The sequence below is a fragment of the Terrapene carolina genome, unplaced genomic scaffold (genome assembly GCF_002925995.2).
Source record: "Terrapene carolina triunguis isolate 2854851 unplaced genomic scaffold, T_m_triunguis-2.0 Scaffold238, whole genome shotgun sequence".
In the NCBI taxonomy this organism is placed as follows: domain Eukaryota; kingdom Metazoa; phylum Chordata; order Testudines; family Emydidae; genus Terrapene; species Terrapene triunguis.
This window is the reverse complement of record NW_020664589.1, coordinates 16,301,496-16,323,092: the sequence shown is the minus strand read 5'-3', so window position 1 is coordinate 16,323,092 and position 21,597 is coordinate 16,301,496. Positions and strand designations below refer to the sequence as shown.

Genomic DNA, 21,597 nt, shown 5'->3' with positions numbered 1-21,597 from the left:
GATACCACAAAACTAAGAAGCTCTCTAATTACATTTATGACAAATGAAAAACCAGATATACTGCAATAAACAAACCATCATCATCTTGACACACAAGGAAGTTGTGATAATCTTTGCTTCAGAAGTTACTATATTGTGTTTCTTTTTACAATAAACTAAGTTTTAAAACTAACATTTCACCTTCTCGGTAACACTGTTTCTCTGGTTTATTCAGCACCAAGGCTATTAAAAAGGAGTAAAGATGCAAGAGCTCTTTTCCCCACCCCCAATTTCCAACCTGGATCTTCCTCAGAACAGCTGACATACTCAGACACCTCCACTGATATAATTTAGATACTAAGAGAAGAGAGGGAAATCTTCACTGAACAATGACCATTCAGCAAAATGAGGTTGCTCAGCATCAGGGTAACGGCAGAACATAGAGTATTACCTACTAATTACACTTAACTATGTCATTACAAATTCTAACATGTGCTCCACGATGCCATGAATGTAGCTGCTGCTTAAGAACACTTCCTAATCTTGTTCATGAAATAATTACAGGGGCTCTACCCTGCCAAATGAGGCAGTAATTAACCCTAATTGCTCAAAATGCAACTGGCTAATTCTAGGAGATTAATCAAGGGGATTCAATTATTATTAAATGACTTAATATGACAAATTGCTGCATTAGGAGAAGGGGCTGTGCTCCATACAATGTATTTTCAAAGCAGCGCTACACAAAATATATTCATTGTTTTTGGAATCTTGTATCTATGTTTTGCTACAGCTTTCCTAATGAATTATTCCTGTCCAAGGAACCTCAAAACACCACTGGATCCAATACTTAAAGTGGCAAATTAACACCCGAACTTCCCAGCAAGACTTCCAGCACTCTTCTCTACCTTTAAGGCTTTTTGTTAAGTGCACTAGGTACTGTGCAGGTAAAAATTAACTGTTCTGATAATATCTGCAGCCTTAAACACCCTCCAAGGAGGGAGGTAGCCCCAAGCCATACCAACAAAAATAATCTCTTGGTTAAACTGAAAATCTGCAGTTAGTCTGGAAATAAGACCTAATGATATCTTTATCCCCTACCCCTTTTGTGGACTGTTAGTTACAAGAGGGAGAGTATCATACAGGGAAACATGTTTGTGAAGACAAAAAATATCAAGGAACGATGCTCCCAGAGACTCAGAAGATAGAAAGAGAGCATACAATTTCATCTGGACTGACCTGTTTCTTGTATTTGGTAATTATCACTAAAATATTCACTATTAAAATATTCCAGTAGATAAATAAAGACTACATTTATCATTAAAATTCAAACAGCTTCTTTTCTTTGGCCTCCCTTTAAAGAATCGCAGCAGCACAGAAAGTCAGCATTCTACCACTATAAGCTTTTTATAAGCCAATTTCAAAACACTTGCTATAGGTACCATTGAAAATGTTTCCCATTCCTCCTTTGATCATCAAAAATGGGTTTGAAGCAACACTGTCAAGCTGTTTGGCCCAAAAATGTATATACCTTAAAGACTATACTAATCTTAACATTTAAAAACAGTTATAAAAAAGGACTCCATGGGGTCTTTAAGGAGAAAAAAGGGGGATTAAAGAGACAAATGTGCTTACTTGAGGATCATGCTGATATTCCTGCCCTGGCACTTTGCAGAGAGGGTTGTTCTGGTCCCCTAGATGATGTGGATGGTTATGCTGTCCTTCCATGGTAACATGCCAATCTTTGCCCTAGAATTCTGTTGAAATAAAAAAAGAAAGCCATGTCACTGTTACCAATCCAACACATTGAAAGTGGAAAGAATTTGCAATATGAGTCTGTCTGGGTATGTGCATAAACAGAGAAAGAGAGGATAGTCTTTTCCTCTCCTTCACTCCAGTGGATGTTCCAATGCACAGAACTCTTGAAGCAAGAATCCTTCATCTTCCACCACAGCCTCCAGAGTCTAAGCATGTCACAAATACACTACTCATAGAGTCCTTCCAGCTTGTGTATGCAGAAAACAGTGGGTCAAGCACATTCTGAGTCTCCACAGACAACAGCAAGGGAGGAAGCCTCATGATATCATAACCATCATTGATTTCCATGAAAGCTTTCACACTGAGCAGAATATCAAAAACAGCTAATGTTTGTATGTTCTATCTTTATGTTACCCATAAAAGAGCTTGCTTTCACCAGTTCAAATATAAATTAATTTTGCAGCAATAGCTGGCACTGCCACCAATAAAGCTACATGGCCTAAATGTAATTATATATACAGGAAAGAATAATATAAGAAAGGTTAGCACTTTTTTCACTGATAAAAGAATGGAACTAAAAAAAATTAATAAGAGCAAGTAAAAGAAAACTCCTTCTTCAAGAAAGTATTTCATATCATATTTAACTGTTCTTCCTGGCACACTATCTTGCACTGGGAGGAATTACAGATCCGATAGGTCTCTCATCTCTAGTAACTCTTTAAATCAGATGGCATATCAATTGCAAACAAATCATGCACTTTTGCCAATTTAAAAATACAGAATTAAACTGATTGTGAGCCAATAATGTTCTCCAATGAGCCTGTATTTTGATATCTTTCAACATTCAGAGCCTGCATAGGTTTGGTGGTGTCCTCCATCCCACTCATATCTACTCAGTGGAATCTATATAAAACAAAAAAGTGAAATCCCCCATCTAAAGCGCTTTTAATTCTCTTTCTTTCTGGAGGTATGCATAACCCTGATGGTGGCCTGTACAAACCTCCAGATGCCCTTAACAAGGGTTAGCAGATGTAGAGTGATGCAATAATGGACCCCAGGTGTTTTTCTGAGCCGTACCTCCCATTTCCTGACCAGACAGTTCCTCTTCCAAAGCATAAGAACATAAGAACAGCCGTACTGGGTCAGACCAAAGGTCATCTAGACCAGTTTCTTGTCTACCGACAGTGGCCAATACCAGGTGCCCCAGAGGGAGTGAACCTAACAGGTAATGATCAAGTGATCAAAGCATCCCTTTTTACTCCTCTAAGAGACTATCCCTTCAGCACCTTTTCTGATGCTGGGAAGCAGGAACAAGCCAATTACCTGTTTTTATTTATTTTAATTTATCTTTGGCAGCATGACAAGTGCAAGATTTGGGTTAATCTCAAACAAGCGGCACAGAAGAAGGCTGCAATGTCAGGGATTATCTGAATGGAGAGGAGGAAAGATTTAAAGGGAAAAAAATCTGCATAAGTGTGAGCTCCAAGTAGCTTCATTAACTTCTTTAGGGAGAAGAGCTGTATTTTTGATCTGACAGAAAAAGAATTTGATGGAGCCAAAAATGAAGACCTTTTAGGTTTTAAAGCTTCAGCTGCATTTGGAGTAAAGTTATTTTCCAAGCAGATCAGGAAGATAACTTTTACTGATACTCTGTAAGTGTCAATGAATTCCAAGAAAATTTTTCCAGCGTCACCTTCAAGCATAAGAACATAAGAATGGCCCTATTGGTTTAGATCAAAGGTCCATCTAGCCCAGTATCCTGTCTTCCGACAGTGGCCAGTTCCAGGTGCCCCAGAGTGAATGAACAGAACAAGTAATCATCAAGTGATCCATCCCCTGTCGCTCATTCCCAGCTTCTGGCAAACAGAGGCTAGGGATACCATTCCTGCCCACGCTGGCTAATAGCCATTGATGGACCTATCTCCATGAACTTATCTAGTTCTTTTTTGAACCCTGTTATGGTCTTGGCCTTCACAACATCCTCTGGCAAGGAGTTCCACAGGTTGACTGTGCGTTGTGTGAAGAAATACTTCCTTTTATTTGTTTTAAACCTGCTGCCTATTAATTTCATTTGGTGACCCCAGTTCTTGTGTTATGAGAAGTAGTAAACAACACTTCCTTCTCTACACCAGTCATGATTTTATAGACTTCAATCATATCTCCCCTTAGCCATCTCTTTTCCAAGCTGAAAAGTCCCAGTCTTATTAATCTCTCCTCATACGGCAGCAGTTCCATACCTCTAATCATTTTTGTTGCCCTTTTCCAATTCCAGTATATCTTTTTTGAGATGGGGCGACCACATCTGCACACAGTTTTCAAGATGTGGGCATACCATGGATTTATATAAAGGTAACATATTTTCTGTCCTATTATTTATCCCTTTCTTAATTATTCCCAGCATTCTGTTTGTTTTTTTGACTGCTGCTGCACATTGAGTGGATGTTTTCAGAGAACTATCCACAATAACTCCAAGATCTCTTTCTTCAATGGTACAGCTAATTTAGACCCCGTCATTTTATATTTATAGTTGGGATTATGCTTTCCACTGTGCATTACTCGAAATTTAATGTTGATAAATGGAATCTGCCATTTTGTTGCCCAGTCACCCAATTTTGAGAGATCCTTTTGTAGCTCTTGGCAGTCTGCCTGGGTCTTAACTATCTTTAGTAATTTTGTATCATCTTCAAATTTTGCCACCTCACTGTTTACCCCTTTTTCCAGATCATTTATGAATATGTTGAACAGGACTGGTCCCAGAACAGACCACTGGGGAACACCACTATTTACCTCTCTCCATTCTGAAACCTGACCATTTATACCTACCCTTTGTTTCCTATCTTTTAACCAGTTACTGATCCATGAGAGCACCTTCCCTCTTATCCCGTGGCAGCTTACTTTGCGAAAGAGCCTTTGGTGAGGGACCTTATCAAAAGCTTTCTGAAAATCTAAGTACACTATATCCACTGGATCCCCCTGGTCCACATGCTTGTTGACCTCCTCAAAGAATTCTAGTAGATTGGTGAGGCATGATTTCCCTTTACTAAAACCATGTTGACTCTTCCTCAACAAATTATGTTCATCTATATGTCTGACAATATTGTTCTTTATTATAGTTTCAATCAGTTTGCCCAGTACTGAAGTCAGGCTTATAGCATCCGACGAAAGCTCACGCTCCAATACGTCTGTTAGTCTATAAGGTGCCACAGGACTCTCTGCTGCTGTTAGAATACAGTGACACCAACGCACTGACCAAGGAACAAAGAGAAAAAAAGAACAGTACTGCAGATAAATTTGTTCCATTTTTCCCTTACAGCAATTACAAGAGACAGCATCTCAGTAGAGGCTCCTGAAGTTACAGAACTGAAGGGGGGAGGAGGGAAAGAGTATACAACAGCTGCCAACAGAGCAGTTTCTGATAACTTATTCTATCAGCAGCCAATAACCTGCAATCTCTTATTTCATTCGTACTGTCACTTATCCCTCATTTTCAATCTAAAATTTCCCTTCATACCACACAAATTGTGTCCCATTTTTTAGCACTGAAAATGTATTGCAGTCATAAACCTGAAGTGCTGAGTCAAAATACAAAAGGAAATCTAACTTGCATTTAAGCTGCCAGTAATGTGGTTGCTGAAAGGAGTAGTGAAATCCAGTACCCACACCACAACTCAGATTCCTGCACCTCAAGACATCACATCTGGGCTTATCTTAAATCTGTAGAGAAGGGTGGGGGATTATCAAGTGGTTTCAAGTATGACTGGATTACTTTTATACCTCTACAACTTCAAATAAGACTAAGGCTATGTCTACACTTGCCATTTAAAGCGCAAAAAGTCCCTTTTTTGCGCTAAAACCACGGGAGCATCTACACTTGTTAATGACTTTTTGCAGTGAAACTCAGAAGTTTCACCGCAAAAAGAAAACCACCTTCACGAGAGGCATACAGTTCTTACCACTGTTGTTTTTGCACTGTTGTGAAAGTGAAGACATGTTCTACCAGTGTAAACACCTTTTGGCCTCCAAAGGATATCCCATAGTTCCAAAAGTGACCACTCTGGCCAGCATCTCCGCTGCTCTGACCCTAGGTAAACGGACATCCACCCCTCCCACTGTAAGCCCCAGGAAGTTTGAAACTCCCTTTCCCTTTGCTTGTAGATGTGGAAGGGAAAGCAGCCAGACAGCAGGGTGTTTTTTTTTTTTTAAATGCCATGAAAGAAACAAAGAAGTAATGGGGCTGCTGGGACATGAAGCAGTGCAGCACAGGGCACTGAGCAGGGACCCAGAATGCCTTCCGCTCACCCCCTCCTTCCCACAAGGCCTATCGAGAGAGCTGCACTGTGAGATATCTGCCCTAGAGCGCTGCTCTCATCGGTGATGGAAGGGCTGCTGGTGTAAACACTCTCCGATGCCTGAGGAATTGAGTACACAAACCAGCGCTTTTCTTTCACTGGTTCCCTATCACCAGTGAAACTTACAGTGCAAAAACTCTGCAAGTGTAGCCATACCCTAAGTAAAAGTTTGTGGGTGTTTGGAAGGAAAAGACTGAAAAAGACATGAATGAAAGAGCCCTGAGAATGTTATAGACCAGCCAAATTTACAAGTAAATTGCTGGGAATCCAATCTTTGTACAATAACTTTTTGAGAACACAAAGTAAGATCAAAGCAACCCTGTCTGGAAAAGTGAAATTCCCCTGTTGGCTGATCAGTGTGAAGCAGTTTGCTCCCTTAGTTGGATACGGTGATCCTCATTCCTACTCAAATGGATCTCTGGTATATATGAAAGCACCATCTAGATCCAATGTAAACAGGAGCCACAGGCACTGATGTGGTATAGTATTTCCACATGCCACATGCAGCATGAAAATAACTTGCATAACATCTTAGTAAATGAAATAAGGGCTGAAGGAAATTAAATGTCTTTAAGGAAAGGAATATCTGATCCAGGTTATCTTTGTTTAAGCACAAAAGTGAGTATACCCCATAGCCTTTCTAGGAGGAGCAGTGAAATGTATCCTGTCACAATGAATCATATTTAGAGATTCAAGATAGTCAGAATGACTAGAGGCAGGGAATGAATGTGGACCATATCCCGATACCTTTATTCAAAATGAAAAAATCCCATGAATAGTTAATAGAAGTATGTGTGGATTGAAGTACTACTCAATATAAGTAGATGTATCAGATTCTGGCCCTGAAAGCAAGGCTTCTCGTCAAACTATTTCTTCAGAATTTACACAAATACTAAATGACCCAGGAAACGCAAGAAGACTTTGAACAGAGTGTTTTCGGCTAGTAAAATAACATGCCTAGTTATTCATCCATCTGTGTTTCAGGTACTGTGCCAGTATTGGGTCACCTCTTTGTGGCTGGTCTCATAACTGTTCCAAGAGTATAACAACTGTGACAAGATAAGATCTAGTGTCCAAAACGAATGTTGTCAGAAACCTTTGTTCCAGCAGCCTTGGCAAGCACTGAGCGAGACAGGGAACTTTGCGAAGTATTAATGCACCAAGGGCATCTGGGCACTGACTTCCTTTTACTTTAAACTACAACAGTTGGAAAACGAGGGGGGATCATCTACAGCTCAAGTCATCAGAAAAAATTTTGCATTGGAGGTTGTGTTTTGTTCTATCAGTACTATTCGTTAAAGAGCCTTAAGAGCAGACAGAATTTTGCTAGTTGGGTATAACACAACCTACCATAACGCATGGATGTATGGTGACATTTTAAAAATATCCACTGTCTTTTTAGGAATATGAAATTGAGAATTAAACAAATGCTTTAAAAACTTCCAGTGCCAATGCTCAGAACCAGCACTCATCATGTGAGCGCAAAGTTTTAGGTTATTCCCCCTACCCCTCAGAGACTACATCATGCTACTTCCATACTACATGTATGCTACTAGCCATACAAAACACAGGAACAAATTTTGAGTTTTCCATATTGCAGCAAAACAAGCTACAGATTCATTCTGAAACCTGACACCATTTTTCTGTTTTCCCAGTGCTGGTCATTTGATTATGAAAAGAGGTTGGGGCTTCCATGAGGAAAACATCAAGGCTTCTGTTGTATTGATCTACCAGCCAGGAAAGCTATAAAAGCGACAAACATTCATCCACTCTCGCCTGGACAAACATTTTGGTTCAAACTGCCCCTACCTAGATCATAAAACAAACATTCCCACTACCAAAGAATAGTAAGAGCCCTATAGTACAGTACCTGCCAAAAACAAAGTGCTGAACACTTCTGGGTTGGTCTAAATATAAAAGTGTTTTAAAAGCCATAATATGAACTTCAGTTTGTTTTACTTGTCCAGGAGGAGAGGAGTACAAAGAATCAGCATGAGTAAGAAAAAGTAACATTAGATGTTAACATTCTTTCACTTTTAATAATCTGTAGGTTTATTAGTAACACAGATAAGGAAGATCATGGTGGGTTTAAAAAAAAAAGTCCTTTTAATAATAATACCTCTCTCTTATATAGCACTTTTCATCAGTAGATCTCAAGGCCCTTTATAAAGGTCAGTGTCATTATTCCCATTTTACAGATGGGGAAATCAAGGCACAGAGAGGGAAAAGTGACTTGCTCAAGGAGACCCAATGGGCACTGGTCAAACTGGGAACAAAACCCAGATCTCTTGAATCCTGGTCCAGTGCTCCATCCACTAGACATATGGACTCTCAGACAAACCCCCAAGTAATTTGTGTGTTATGTGTTGCTGTCAGAGCCGTCAAATTTATAATTCTCTAAAAACATGGGACCTAAAATAATTAGGATTTATAAGGGTTTCTTATTTAAAAAGAAAGCATAATAAAAAATCCTACATGCACAGAGAACATACTGATATGGACTACAGTTTACTGACAGATTCCCTTTTTGCCTCTTACCACCCAAGACAATTAAGTTTCACACTTAAAAATTGGAGATACTGGAATGCATTAAAATATTAGGTCCCAGTTGCCATACTCGAACATTGATATATATCCATAGTCTAACATTGATCTTACATCACATCTACCCTAGCCTGCCTTAGGGACAGAGTAAAGTCCAAAAAGATATCAAGTTATTTGTAAATCTGAGAAGCCAAGCCAGTCAGCAGATCACATGAAACTCAGGCATTTCTAAGAGAACCATAACTCTCCGGGTGCTGTAGGAAACACAAGGTATGTTCACTTACCAGGAGAGATTAGACAATGGGAAAGTAATTAACAGCTGAGAATAGCATAGCTACCACAAGCATGTAGAAGAGTTTATTAGGCAGAGTACTAGGGTTTGGCCAGTGTTTGCTTAAAGTACTGTAGCTGCACGCAAATAAAGGAGTAAGAATAAAATCAGTTTTGAAAAGAGATATGGCTCTTCTCACATGACACCAACTCTGATCCTGCTGACACCTAAGGGACAGAGTGTCCTGCTCGAAGTTCTGCTATTCCAGGCTCTTATTGGCATACACTCACACTATAGGTAGACTGGCAAGTTTATCCTCAGCAAGAGGTCTGATAGAGGGCCTTCAGATTGCTGCTAACAATGGAGAAGCACTTTTTAATGTCAGCAAAGGCTCCTGAATTGTTTGCAGAGAACTCTACAATAAACTGTTGCATATTTTTCAAGTTTTTTGACACTTTAAATAAAAACAGCAAAAAGGTAACTAAAGCCAGTATTCCAGTTGCACTTTTAAACATGAATACAATGTAGTAGAGAACACTGGGAATGCCTGCTATAGCTTAAAGCTACAAAACTGCTTACAACCTCCCATCTTCCCAGCCCCATTTTCAGATGCTTATACTTTTCTAACAAACAAGTCAAAAAGGTTGTTTGAAACGCTCACATTCTGGGCTGAAGTTTCCCTGCCCGATCTCTTTAAAGTGAAATTTATGGATTAAAAAAGGCTACATGTGTAAAGGCTAATTTGTAGCTAATGAGTATATTGAAGACTGAATTACCAATTAATACCTCAAGTCAGTCATTCTAACTTCTTTGTATATAATTAATACATTTTTAAACTTTTGTTATTTAAATCTGGAACTAGTCGGGCTCTGTTACATGCACAATATGGGGCAGACTATCCCACCAACTCCTAAGAGGTAATTACCACAAAACCTTAAACATCACTAGGATAATGATTTTCCAAGATTTAATGTAAGGGAGCACTTCAAAATTTAGTCTCTCGCTCTTAACTGTTCTTTTCAGAATTACTCAAGTCCATGGGCTATTACAGTCTTGCACCTTATATTTTGGCTGTACAAATCAGTATGGGTGCTGCATGCAGGGACCTGTTGTTGTCTGCAAGCAGCACTCTTCCTATACTAAGCAGGAAATAAATGCAGGCTGCATTGTAAGAATCTTCACCTGATTTTAACCATTTTATACCTCCAGAGTCACAAAGGTGTCAGTATATCACTGTTAATCAACACAGCGTAATACTTTAATGACTCTTTACTTTTTAAAATTCAACATCTTAAAAAGAGAAGTTCCACTGAGGTTGGAAGTAAACAATCAAGAGGATTTTGGCATCATCTGTACCCAAAGAAATTGGTCAAAGAAAGGTAATTAAGTTACAAGAAACCCAAGACCTTCACTGGGCAACAGAATTCTGCTAGATCTTGGATCCAATATTACTACCCAGTTTGTTAACAATAAGGAAACACTTGTCAGATGGAAGGTAAATCTACACTGCAGTTGAATGATCTCAGCTCAGATAGACATACTCTCGCTAGCTTTAATTTAGCTGGCACACTAAAAATCACAGTGAAGACACAGTGGCATGGGCTTCAGTGCCAGACATACATGCCTACCTGATCCCCTGGGTACAGTCATGTTGCTAGCCCACGCTGAAGCTTGTGCTGCCTCATCTTCATTGCTATTTTTAGCGTTCTAGCCAGATTAAAGCTAGTGCAAGTGTGCCTACCTTAGCTGCAAATCACACCTTCAACTGCAGTGTACACATACTCTGATACTTTTTCCACAATACATCAAAAATATAGCCGCCATTCCCTCACAGTAGATGCACAGCATTCTGAAATATGACTAAACTCAATCTGAAGGAATAATTATGTTGATTTTATGGAGCATGCACTCCATCTTCAATCATGTATTTATATTGTATGTATATTCATGTAGTTTTCTTAAAAGGGATACTTAAGTCACTGACATCCAAAATGTAAAATACACCTTTAAGTTTTCACATTTCCATAGCAAATGTGCTCCTGCCAAAATGAGTGTTTTTTAAATTAATCCCTGCAAAGATAAATAACCCAGAAAACTGTTCCAGCTCTAGCTCCTGTATTCAAAGCTGTACAGCAGTTTCTAACTGAACCACAAAAGAAATGTACACTAGGATTAACAGACCTGAAAACTAAAATTTTTCTGTTTATTCACAGCTTTACAACAGCAATTCAAGCTTCCCCAAGATTTGTAAATTCCAAGAGTGTGCCTCAATTCTAACTTGCAGGAACTATATCCAGGGGTAAGAGGAGCATTTCATCTCCATGGCATATTCAGACCTTGTCCTCTCTTGAGACATACAACAAGACTGCAAAAATTAGTGCACTGTGATGGTGAGTTTGAATACATGATTCCACTGACAACTGGACAGAGATCAACAAACTCATTTTACCCAGTACTTTCTAGTCAACTTTTAATACATTATCATTGGCACAATACAGCATCAAAGAAATCAGACAGAAAAATCTAGTCAAGTCCTGTTTAAGCAGAATACAAAAGGTACACAAAACCAACAGTAGAGAACATTAATAAAAAAACAGAATTCAAAATCATTTAATCAGACTCCCAATTCCTTCTCACTTCCTTTTCCCATTTGGTAATAAAAACATAGTTCCAGAAGAATATTTGAAGAATTCTTCATCTGCTTAACAGCCAAAGACAACAGTAGGAAACAAGTCAAGAGGCCTTGGAATGAGCTCTCCCTACACACTGGCAGCGTTCCACTCTGCTTTGTCCTAGCCCTGCACTTTCATTACTCAAGAGATGGGCTCTCTCATTGTTACTTCCAAGGTACTTAGGAAGCTCAGACTGTTCTTGCAGCTGGAGAAGTGCAAACAGATATATTTTTAAAATAGCACAGAGGTGTGCCACACATTCCCCAAACTGGATGAAAAAGGGAAGTTACCACAATCACCTCTGAGAAGAGTAAGTTACAAAAAGTAACCAATGCTGAATTTCAGTTTGAGGCAATTACAAATGTTCACATTAAATATTTCAAATGCACAAGATCCAAGTAGGTCATATGCCACAAAAATCAATATACGTAGAGGCAGTCTTTCTCCAAAAGTATGCATGTCATTCATGGGATCCTTTGTAGCCAGTGTTAGCCAGTTGTTGAAATCAGGCTCTCAATCCTTTATTTTTTTTAAATCAAATTTTAAATTAATATTTTTGCTTCTGGACAATTATTTATTCTGAGAATTCCTGTTTGGACATATGGTTCCTTTTTATTGTGAGGTATGAATTGTCACTGTTGAGGTTCCATTCCCTGTAAGCAGCACAGAGTAACTGGAGAGTGAATATTAATCTTCTCAGCTTCTAGAAAGTGAAATGTAGGGAGGAAAGCTTTCATCACTGCGTTTTCAAGCATGGCACTTAAGAGAATTCTGGGTAAAAATTATTAACGGCATGCTCTGATTCTTGCAGTATTTGGGGTAAATTCTAAGTGACCATGTAAGTTCTTAATGATGCGGACGGCCAACCAATCTAATGAACCTAGCAATACCGCATACCAATCCTGGTCAGTTTCATACAACATTAAAGCATAAAGATGTCATTAGTTAGCGCTGGCACTTTACCTATAAGGGAAAAATGATGGGGATGCTTCTTTTGAAGGGTTCAGAAACACAAGAACTATCATATAGGAAAAGAATAAGTGACCAGTTCAGTCAGGTATTCCTCCTCCTGCCATGCCAGAATAGACCAAATGACCCATCCATGCCAGTGCCTCAGTCAGTGGCCAATGCAAGAAGTGTCAGAGGAAAGAAAGTAACCCTGTGCTAAACTAATTGTATAACACTATGCCACAAAGGGAAGTTTCTTCTTTGCCTCAACCAGTGGTCCCATATGGCCTGAAGCACAACTGTTTGTCTGTATAATTTTGTCCCAGACTAGTATAATTGCAGGTGCTTGTCCAATTGCATAAATGTCTAATCAGTTTTGAAATTCACAATCATTTGTCTTAGCAATATCTTGGAGCAGCAAGTTCCACAGGTTTATGGTATGTAAGATTTTATGAAAGCAGTATAACCTGGCCTCTTTTGTACACAAGAAGAAAACTTGCAAATTATGATTAAACAACGTTAGCAAAACTGGCTATGCTGTTTATATGCAATCTTCGGTATGTCACAAGAATGGACACAGGCTGGTAAGTGGGACGCTCTCTCAGCATTCCCACCAAATCTACAAAAATCAAGGAACAAACTTCTCTTACTGAAAACAAAGAGGAGAACTCATATGAACAAACAAGCCAGTGGCATGCTTCAGTTATTAAAATGCTGGCACTTAGCTGCACATAATAAATAAATGAAGCAACACTGTCTCAGTTAAGCACTTAGTTTTGTAAAAAAAGACAGACATCAGGACAGCATACAACCACACAAAAACTGGCAGGTCTTGTATGACTGAATATGCTGCTTACCTAAGTATCTGCAGTGGAGTTACTGGTGCAGGATTGTTGGCCTGTACCCGAACCAGTAGGGAAAACAGGTTACTGGAAACAAAGGAAGGAAATAAAACATGGTTAATCAGAGCTGACCCCAATTTAAAAACAAACATTTTCAGAAAAGAACAATTAACTCAGCAGAATGCTGCCTTCCTTCCACCAACAGATCTGAAGTTATAAACTCAAAAGCTAGGAAGACAGCACTCTGAAAACATACAGGATATCAAACTTTCAACTCACTGTCCTTTGACACGTGTGCATGCGCGCACACATCACCACTACTTTAGGAATACATCCCAAATACAGTGATCCACCCAAACCTCAAATGATGTGGAATCTGGTCCTCTCTCAGCCCACATACTAGAATAGGTTTGTCTAATATTTGCCCCTGTATTTGAAGGAGTGGCATGACCTGAAAGGAAAATACATGCCAGAGCACACTCCAAACATACTCACCCACAAAGGAAATTCCCCTATCAAACAATTATGAAAACAACTGCTGTCCTAGTCTCTAAAAATCCTAGCACCCACTGTCATCATTCTGAAGTACAGTTATTACTACTACAATATATTCATTATATATCGTAGCACTATTCACATGCAAAATGGAATTTTTACAAAGCCAGAAACAACGTACACAAGAACAAACAAGAAAATTGGAATTAGACTGGAAATAAATGAATTTATCTGCTACCTCAGCTGCATCTTTACTAACACTTGTGAAATGAACAAAGTAAAATCAATAACATAATTAAAAATCATCAGCATAAGAGCATAAAGAACTGTAACCACACAAACCCAAAGTTTTTATAGCTAGAAGTGCACAGATCTAGAACCAAATTCTGCCGACTTACATCCCATGCAGTCACACTATTCATGAAACTTAGTCTTCAGTCAGCTCCACTACCATCTGCCCAAGCCAAAGCAACCTGTCAATCAAGATCCCAATTCACCACCTATCCTCATTTAAAGTTAAACAAACCCCCTAACCTGAAGGGGCCCCACATTCCACAAGTGTACAACAAGCTCACGTTCTCCTGGGAGCTCCTCTACAGGACTATATCTCCCAAATAGATCTACCTCTTGCTCTTCTCCTTTGACTCAAATATTCCACTCAGACCAAAAAAAAAGCTTCCATGATCCCCTTCAGGTATCTGACAGGTGCCTTTCATAGGGCAGAAGAGCCCAGGGTGCTTGGTACTGGAGCCCAAGATCATTAGTTACAAGATGTACATTAAGGAACAGAACCTCATCAGCGTTCAGATTCTTATGCACCTAATGCCCAAGGTGCAGCTCCTCTCCAAACCAGCCTTGGCAACTGTTGCAGCCAGCTTAATCAGGTATTAGCATGTGCCTCTGGATGCCTAAAACTCAACCAGAAGCCAAATTATCCTCTCCCAGATGAATACTCCGTATGACTGGCACCGAAAACCTCCCAAGGAGATAGTGAAGCAGCAGTAGTTGCGCCCAACACATGCCTGTTTCCTGTGCCAGCACACCTCCATCTTATTACTGGGCATACCCAGTTGCTTTCCATATGGCTGGCATTCAGTCCTTTTTGCTGCCCGCAACACTACTGAGTGTCAGCAAACCCAAATGTCCACAGATGAACCATTGTTAGCTAACCTAATAGGTAAGAGACAAAGAAAGGATTACACTACACAGAGTAGTAGTGCCCATCTGTCCCACAGAAAGAAATTGTCCTCATCTGGCCCTGCATAACAAGCCTTTTGTTAATCATTAGGGCCGTTGAGGTGGATGCTCCTATAAAGACTAGATGAGCCACATACACTGCTGCTTTCCTTAGCATTGCCACAAACAAATAGTAAGGCTTTGCACTCTTACACTGGAGGTGATGGGAAAAATGAAGCCCAGAAGCTAAGTGACTTCCACAAGGCCATGGAGTCTCAGTATTCCCATCTGTAAAATGAGGGTAGTAGTGACCTGCCTTACAGAAGTTCCAAGTGGCCTTTTGCATCTGCCATGTGGTTTGAGATCATCAAATAGAGGGTGGTATAGCAATGCAAAATATATTAATACTGTGTATAGACTATACACCCACATATGTACTTTTTCTCCAGATTACTATATCCCCCTACGTTTCTTCCCCACCCTCAATTCCTGGGGGGCTGAATGGGGGAAAAGAACTATGTTTGGATGAAAATAGCTAGTGCAACAAAATAAGCAATCAAGATTCACACTATGACCCTACGCCCCATATTCTTAATAGAGATATTGCTATGATATGAATATGGCAGAGCTGATTTCAGTGTCTGTGTCTTTCTGCCGCTGAGCATGTCCCTACCAGTGTGTGCGTGCTAGAGGAGGCTTGAGGGCCTGGCACAGAAGGACCGGGTGAGGGAGTCCAGGCTGGTGGAATGGGCGGGCTCAGTGCGATTCTAGTACATCAGGTGGCACAACCCATCACACACATCCTTCCAGATACCCGTGCATGATTCGTCCGCATTCAAGTGGGTGCCCTATCAAACCCCTGCCCAGTCATCCTGTGGCATACACAGAGGGATCCAACAGTTCATTGTGAATAAAAGCTCTAATATCACGTATCTGATGAGCAGGCTCTTCGGTCAATGACTGACATCCAAATCAAACATTTTACAGACGGGAGCCAGGGTTCCCCAATCTCTAGTGAGTGCTGTGTCATTTACAGTAGGCTTCCTGAAAGAGTGAAGTGATGCAAACTATTTTCCGAAGTAACCACTACCACAATGATAATACTTTCTTCCTCTCTGCTGCCCAATAATGTTCTCTCTCCGGCTTGCTCATAAAATAAATCTGTCAAGATGTTATATGAGATTACCTATATTTTTAAATGATGGGCTAGGCTTATGATTACATTATCTCCCTGGTTCAGAGTACGTGCGGTGGAGAAAGCAGTCCAATCCTAGGAGAGTATTATTTTCGAGTGACTTTTATTGTCCATTATCTTACAGCATTTATGCCATAGCCACGATGTCTGGTAGGAATATTTCACAACAGAAATATTTTTGTCGTTAGTATTCTCATTGCAATTTAGTCAGATCAACCTTTAAATCTCATCTATCATACTGAAGTGCTTTGGCAACGCAAGCACAGTAATATATGCTTCCATGTAGAACCTAATTACAGGCTAGGTTAAACAGCATACTCCCCCCCTTCTGTATTACAAGGTGATAGGAAATCCTGAGCAGGCTTTGGTTTCTCACCCTCCCTTTTTGTTGGTGGAAGTACACGACCAGTTCATTATAACAGACTGATTCTGTCTGGCACATTACAAAAAATCACTTGAACCTAAACAAACTTCTGACAGCATTTCCAAAAGCAGAGAGTATTTACTGTAAATCCCTGACAAATTTTTCCTCCTCAGTTCATCTCTCTCTTGACAATCACCTTAAAATGATTAGAAATTACCATAAGTAAATAGCAGTTTAACATCCAAAAAAAGAGTGTTAACGTTTAATACACACCTGCCAAAACTAAAGAACTATTAATAGGGACGTTGAAGGAGAAAACTTGAGACATGCCACTGAAATGCATTAGATAGGAGAGAATTCTGCAAGAAATGAGTAAGAAAATACAATTTAGCAAACATTTTGCTTAAAGAGACTAAGATCAGACCACATATGTAAAGGTGGATTTTATACCACTGTGATGAGAAACTGATTAGAAAGAATATAAGGTCTTCAGAGCAGGGACTATGCATTCTTTCTTACTAACAGCTAGAAAAAGTGACATGGGAATTCGAGGCAAAAACTGTCAAACATGAAGTTCACACATATCAATTGAGAGTTTGAAAATCTAGGGCTTGGTCTACACTTGAAGGTTATGCTGGCATGGTTATGCTGACCAGAGTTGTGAAAAACTACACCCGTGACAGAGCTATGCCAACATAACCCCCAGCATAGACCCAACTATGTTAACGGACGAGTGGTTCCGTTGACATAGCTAACATTGTTCAGGCAGGTGGTGTTCCTACACCAACAGAAAAACCCCTTCTATTGGTGTAGGCTCCATCTACACTACGGGGCTTGCTGGTATAGCAATAACCCAACCTAAAACAATGTCAGAGGAAGTTGTACAGTACTTTCCAAAATACAACTCAACATGAATAACATACACCTGCAAAACCCAAGGAGATACATTATTAACCAGTATGAAGATTGTGTAAAGGCTATTGGGGTCTCCCTACAATATGCCTGTTAGTATTGTGTCATGGTGATCTTACGGCTTGGCTACACTTGCGAATTACAGCGCAATAAAGGAGCCCCAGGCGCCCTAGCTCACTACCTGTCCACACTGGCAAGACACGTAGAGCGCTCTGACTCCGCGGCTACAGCGCTGCTGGTACTCCACCTCGGTGAGTGGAATAACGTTTGCTGCGTCCCCGCTGGAGCGCCGCGGCACCAGTGTGGACGAGGTGTTGCATTACTGCGCTCTGATCAGCCTCCGGAAACGTCCCATAATCCCCTTAAGTCAAGTGGCCACTCTTCTCATTGTTTTGAACTTGCTGTAGGAATGCGGATATGCCATTTGAAAGCTCCGTTTCTGACAGCCAGCTGCTTATGTGCTCCGAGACAGATTAGTGTGGAATGCTGTATGTGAGAGAGAGAGGCGGGGGGGGGGGCTGCTGCTGTCTGAACTTACAAGATAGCATCCTGACATGCTCTCAGCCCCCAAAACCCCACTCTCTTCCCCCCCACATACACACAACACACTCCACCCCACCCCCCCATTTGAAAAGCACATTGCAGTCACTTGCATGCTGGGATAGCTGCCCATAATGCACCGCTCCCAATGCCGCTGCAAGTGCCGCAAATGTGGCTACGCTAGTGCGCAAGCAGCTGTCAGTGTGGACAGACTGCAGCGCTTTCCCTACTGCGCTCTCCGAAGGCGGGTCTAACTCACAGCGCTCTACATCTGCAAGAGTAGCCATACCCTTAGTTCATGGATACAGTTCCTAAAATTTACAGCTAATATATTGTCTAATTCAGTTTTATTATTCCCCAAAGGCACAAGCTCTAAAGAACTAGAATGGCAACATTCAACTGTCTCAATCTCTCAAGTTGAAGAAGTTTTTAAAGTGTGCATTCTGAAGCCAATAAGTAACAAAAAAAGGCATCAATCATTATAGTCAATGTAAATATATGTGGTGACAAGGCTGAAAAGCAGATGAACTCACCCAATAGACCAAAATGGTTCCAGTGCAGGGGCTCTCAACCTTTTTCCTTCTGAGCTTCTCCCCCCGCCCCCGCCACCATCCTATAAAAACTCCACACATGCCCCCTTGTGCCTCAACAACTGTTTTTCTGCATATAAAAGCCAGGAGTAGCGTTAGGGGGTAGCAAGCAGGGCAACTGCCTGTGGCCCCATGCCACAAGGGGGCACATGAAGCTAAGTTCCTCGGGCTTCAGCTCCAGGTGGCAGGGCTTGGGGCTCAGGGGTTCAGCCTCATGCGGGGGGGCTTCAGCTTTCTGCCCTGAGCCCCAGCCAAGTCCAGTGCTGGCTCTGCTTGGTGAACCCCTGAAACCTGCTCGCAGCCCGCCAGAGGGCCCCGGACCCCTGGTTGAGAACCATTGCTCCAGAGTAACAAGGCATTCATTCAGTCTTTAAAACATGTAATTGTTTGGTAGTGAAATGTCTTATGAAACACAGTTCCTGACTGAAAGCAACAGTTTCTTTTCAAAATTTCTGGGCCATATTTTTAAATCCCAAAAGCTATCAATTAATCCACTGCAATTTTTTTTTAATTCAGTCTTTCCTTAGATTTATACGAGGGCAGAAAGGTATCTTAGTCAAGTTTTTTTTTTTTTTTTTTAAGTCTTTACTGTTCCAAGTGGAGTCTCACCTAAATAGGTAACTACCTCTAATGAGAGTTACATATGTACATCGCAAGGTGAAATATTTAAATGAAAAAAAAAATCTCTTTAATTTTCTTCTATCTGAAAAATAATGAATATGTAAATATCTGCTGCCAGGCTGAAATGCAGAAGCCAAGTCTCAGCCCTCAGCAAAAATTTTACATGCAAGTTATAAACCCCTAAAAAAAAAAAAGAGAAGAGAAGCTTTATAATGGAAAAGCTGACAGACCCTTAACTGGAAGCAAAGAACTGAAGTCTTTTTAGTATTTTAGTCACACACATCCCATTTTATGAGTGTTAGAATAATTTATCCTGAAAGCAGGTGCAGATGAGGTTGTGTTAAGATTTTGTGTAGTTTTTACTAGTTGCAACAGCTAGAGTGCTGAGCACTGTTTCCTTGAAGATATCAAAATTCATTAACTGAGAACACTTTAGTTAAAGAACTGAAAACCCTAGAGCTTTTTTCATATTGTTATGTCAAAAACTGATATTCATTAAACAAATGGTGACAGCCATTGTAATTCACTGTTCCATACTTAGGAGAACAATGACATTAAGTCAACAAACTTAGGACTTGTCTACACTGGCAATTTACAGTGTTGCAAGTCTCTCGCACAGGGGTGTGAAAAAACACCCCCTGAGCGTAGCAAGTTTCAGCGCTGTAAAGCGCCAGTGGAGACTGTGCACCTGTGGAGGTGGTGTTTTTAGAGTGCTGGGAGAGCCACAACCACACAAGCCACGTTGAAGTGCTGCCCTTAGAGCTATTCAGAGCCACTCACTACAGATGTCAATGGAACTAATGTTACTTGCCAATATTTAAATATTTGCAGCAAACTTCCCACTTTGTTTCAAATCCTTCTTCACCCCCAGCTCAAGGTTTACATTAGTCACTGAGATTAATCTTTCAACAGAAATACTACTGAACAGTCTACATTGTAGTAGCTGGAAGAACTCCCCAAGAAACCCAACTTGCTTCTAAAAAATAGCATGGTTTGTCACAGTTTTCTCCATTATTTATCACCGTTTGAACTATGGAAAGACCACGTACCACGTTTTAAAAGTAATAATAATAAAAGTACTTCAGATCCAAAACATTTTACAAACTTAACTTGCCAGTCCTCAGCACTCGCCTGTGTAGTAGTTACATAACTATCATCATCTTCATTTTACCAATTAAGAAAATGATACAAACAATTGAAGGAAAGCATCCCCATGACATCATTCAAATATTTGTAAACTTATGTCCATCAAGCTATGTATATTTAGCTTTCTTAATGCTTTGTACATTTTAATCTTTCCTACCCCAAAGGCCATCTCATTCCTTACAATACGTGCCACCATAGCAGAGTGAGTCAGCTTGCAAACACTTGCTGAAAATCCTTAGATTTAAACATACGGGGCCTGGAGCTGGGACATAGTCAGTGGACAGCCCCTACCTTTGGATTTTCTTTCCTCTTATTGGCCCAACAGAGCCCAAGACCCTGCTGTCCAGTTCATAGTCACAGGTTAAGGTCCATCACTTCTCCGAGCCATCCGCCTGGGGGAGTGATTTTGATATTCTTTTTTTTTTTTAATTTACTTTGTTGGGTGACGGTATTGTAATGGTCATTAACATTCGCCAACAAGTCTCATTCTCTATTTAAGTGTTATATACGCAGCCAGGGACAATGTAAAGGCCACTTTTTATGCGTCAGAAATAAGTCTGTTTCTCCAGCCCCCTTATTTTCTGTTGCTTTTCTTTGAATCTTCACATCTTTTGGTAATGAGATGCCCAGGGCCAAATGCTGTTTTTTAGATGCAGTCATACCTGAGCCAGAAAGGGAGGAACTATTGCCACTCACCTCCGTGGCAGAATGCTTTGGAATATGCAACCGAATTCTGCTTTGAATTTATCCATCGCATTACTTACTCATGTCTATTTCATAGTCCATTATCACTCTTTTCAGCATGCAGGTTTTTCCTTCCATTGAACATCTATGCTATAGATATTACAAACATTGAATCTATCTCCCCTTGTAAGTATTCTCACACTTGCTTCTTATCAAACTGTCTGTACTGGGCTATCTTGATTATCACTTCAAAAGTTTTTTTTCTCTTACTTAATTGGCCTCTCAGAGTTGGTAAGACAACTCCCACCTGTTCATGCTCTCTGTATATGTGTATATATATCTCCTCAATGTGTTTCACTCTATATGCATCCGAAGAAGTGGGTTGTAGCCCATGAAAGCTTATGCTCTAATAAATTTGTTAGTCTCTAAGGTGCCACAAGTACTCCTGTTCTTTTTCCCATATATACATTAGCTTGCATTTGTTCAAAGTGGGATACAGCACTGATTCTTTCAA

At 40.2% G+C, this 21,597-nt stretch overlaps 1 protein-coding gene across 3 annotated transcripts in view; it reads right to left on the bottom strand.

Annotated features, from left to right (window-relative positions):
- The window catches only part of NEK6 (NIMA related kinase 6), a 104,476-nt gene that overhangs the window by 61,789 nt on the left and 21,090 nt on the right, over nt 1-21,597 (bottom strand). For 2 of the 3 annotated variants that reach the window (XM_024214506.2, XM_024214508.2), the window contains exons 2-3: nt 13,376-13,447; nt 1,612-1,733 (exon numbers count right to left, since the gene is read on the bottom strand). In XM_024214506.2, coding sequence (XP_024070274.1) covers nt 1,612-1,704 — 93 coding nt within the window. In that variant the 5' untranslated portion in view covers nt 1,705-1,733; nt 13,376-13,447. The remainder of the gene's footprint in view (nt 1-1,611; nt 1,734-13,375; nt 13,448-21,597) is intronic. The other variant, XM_024214507.2, reaches the window with a different exon arrangement.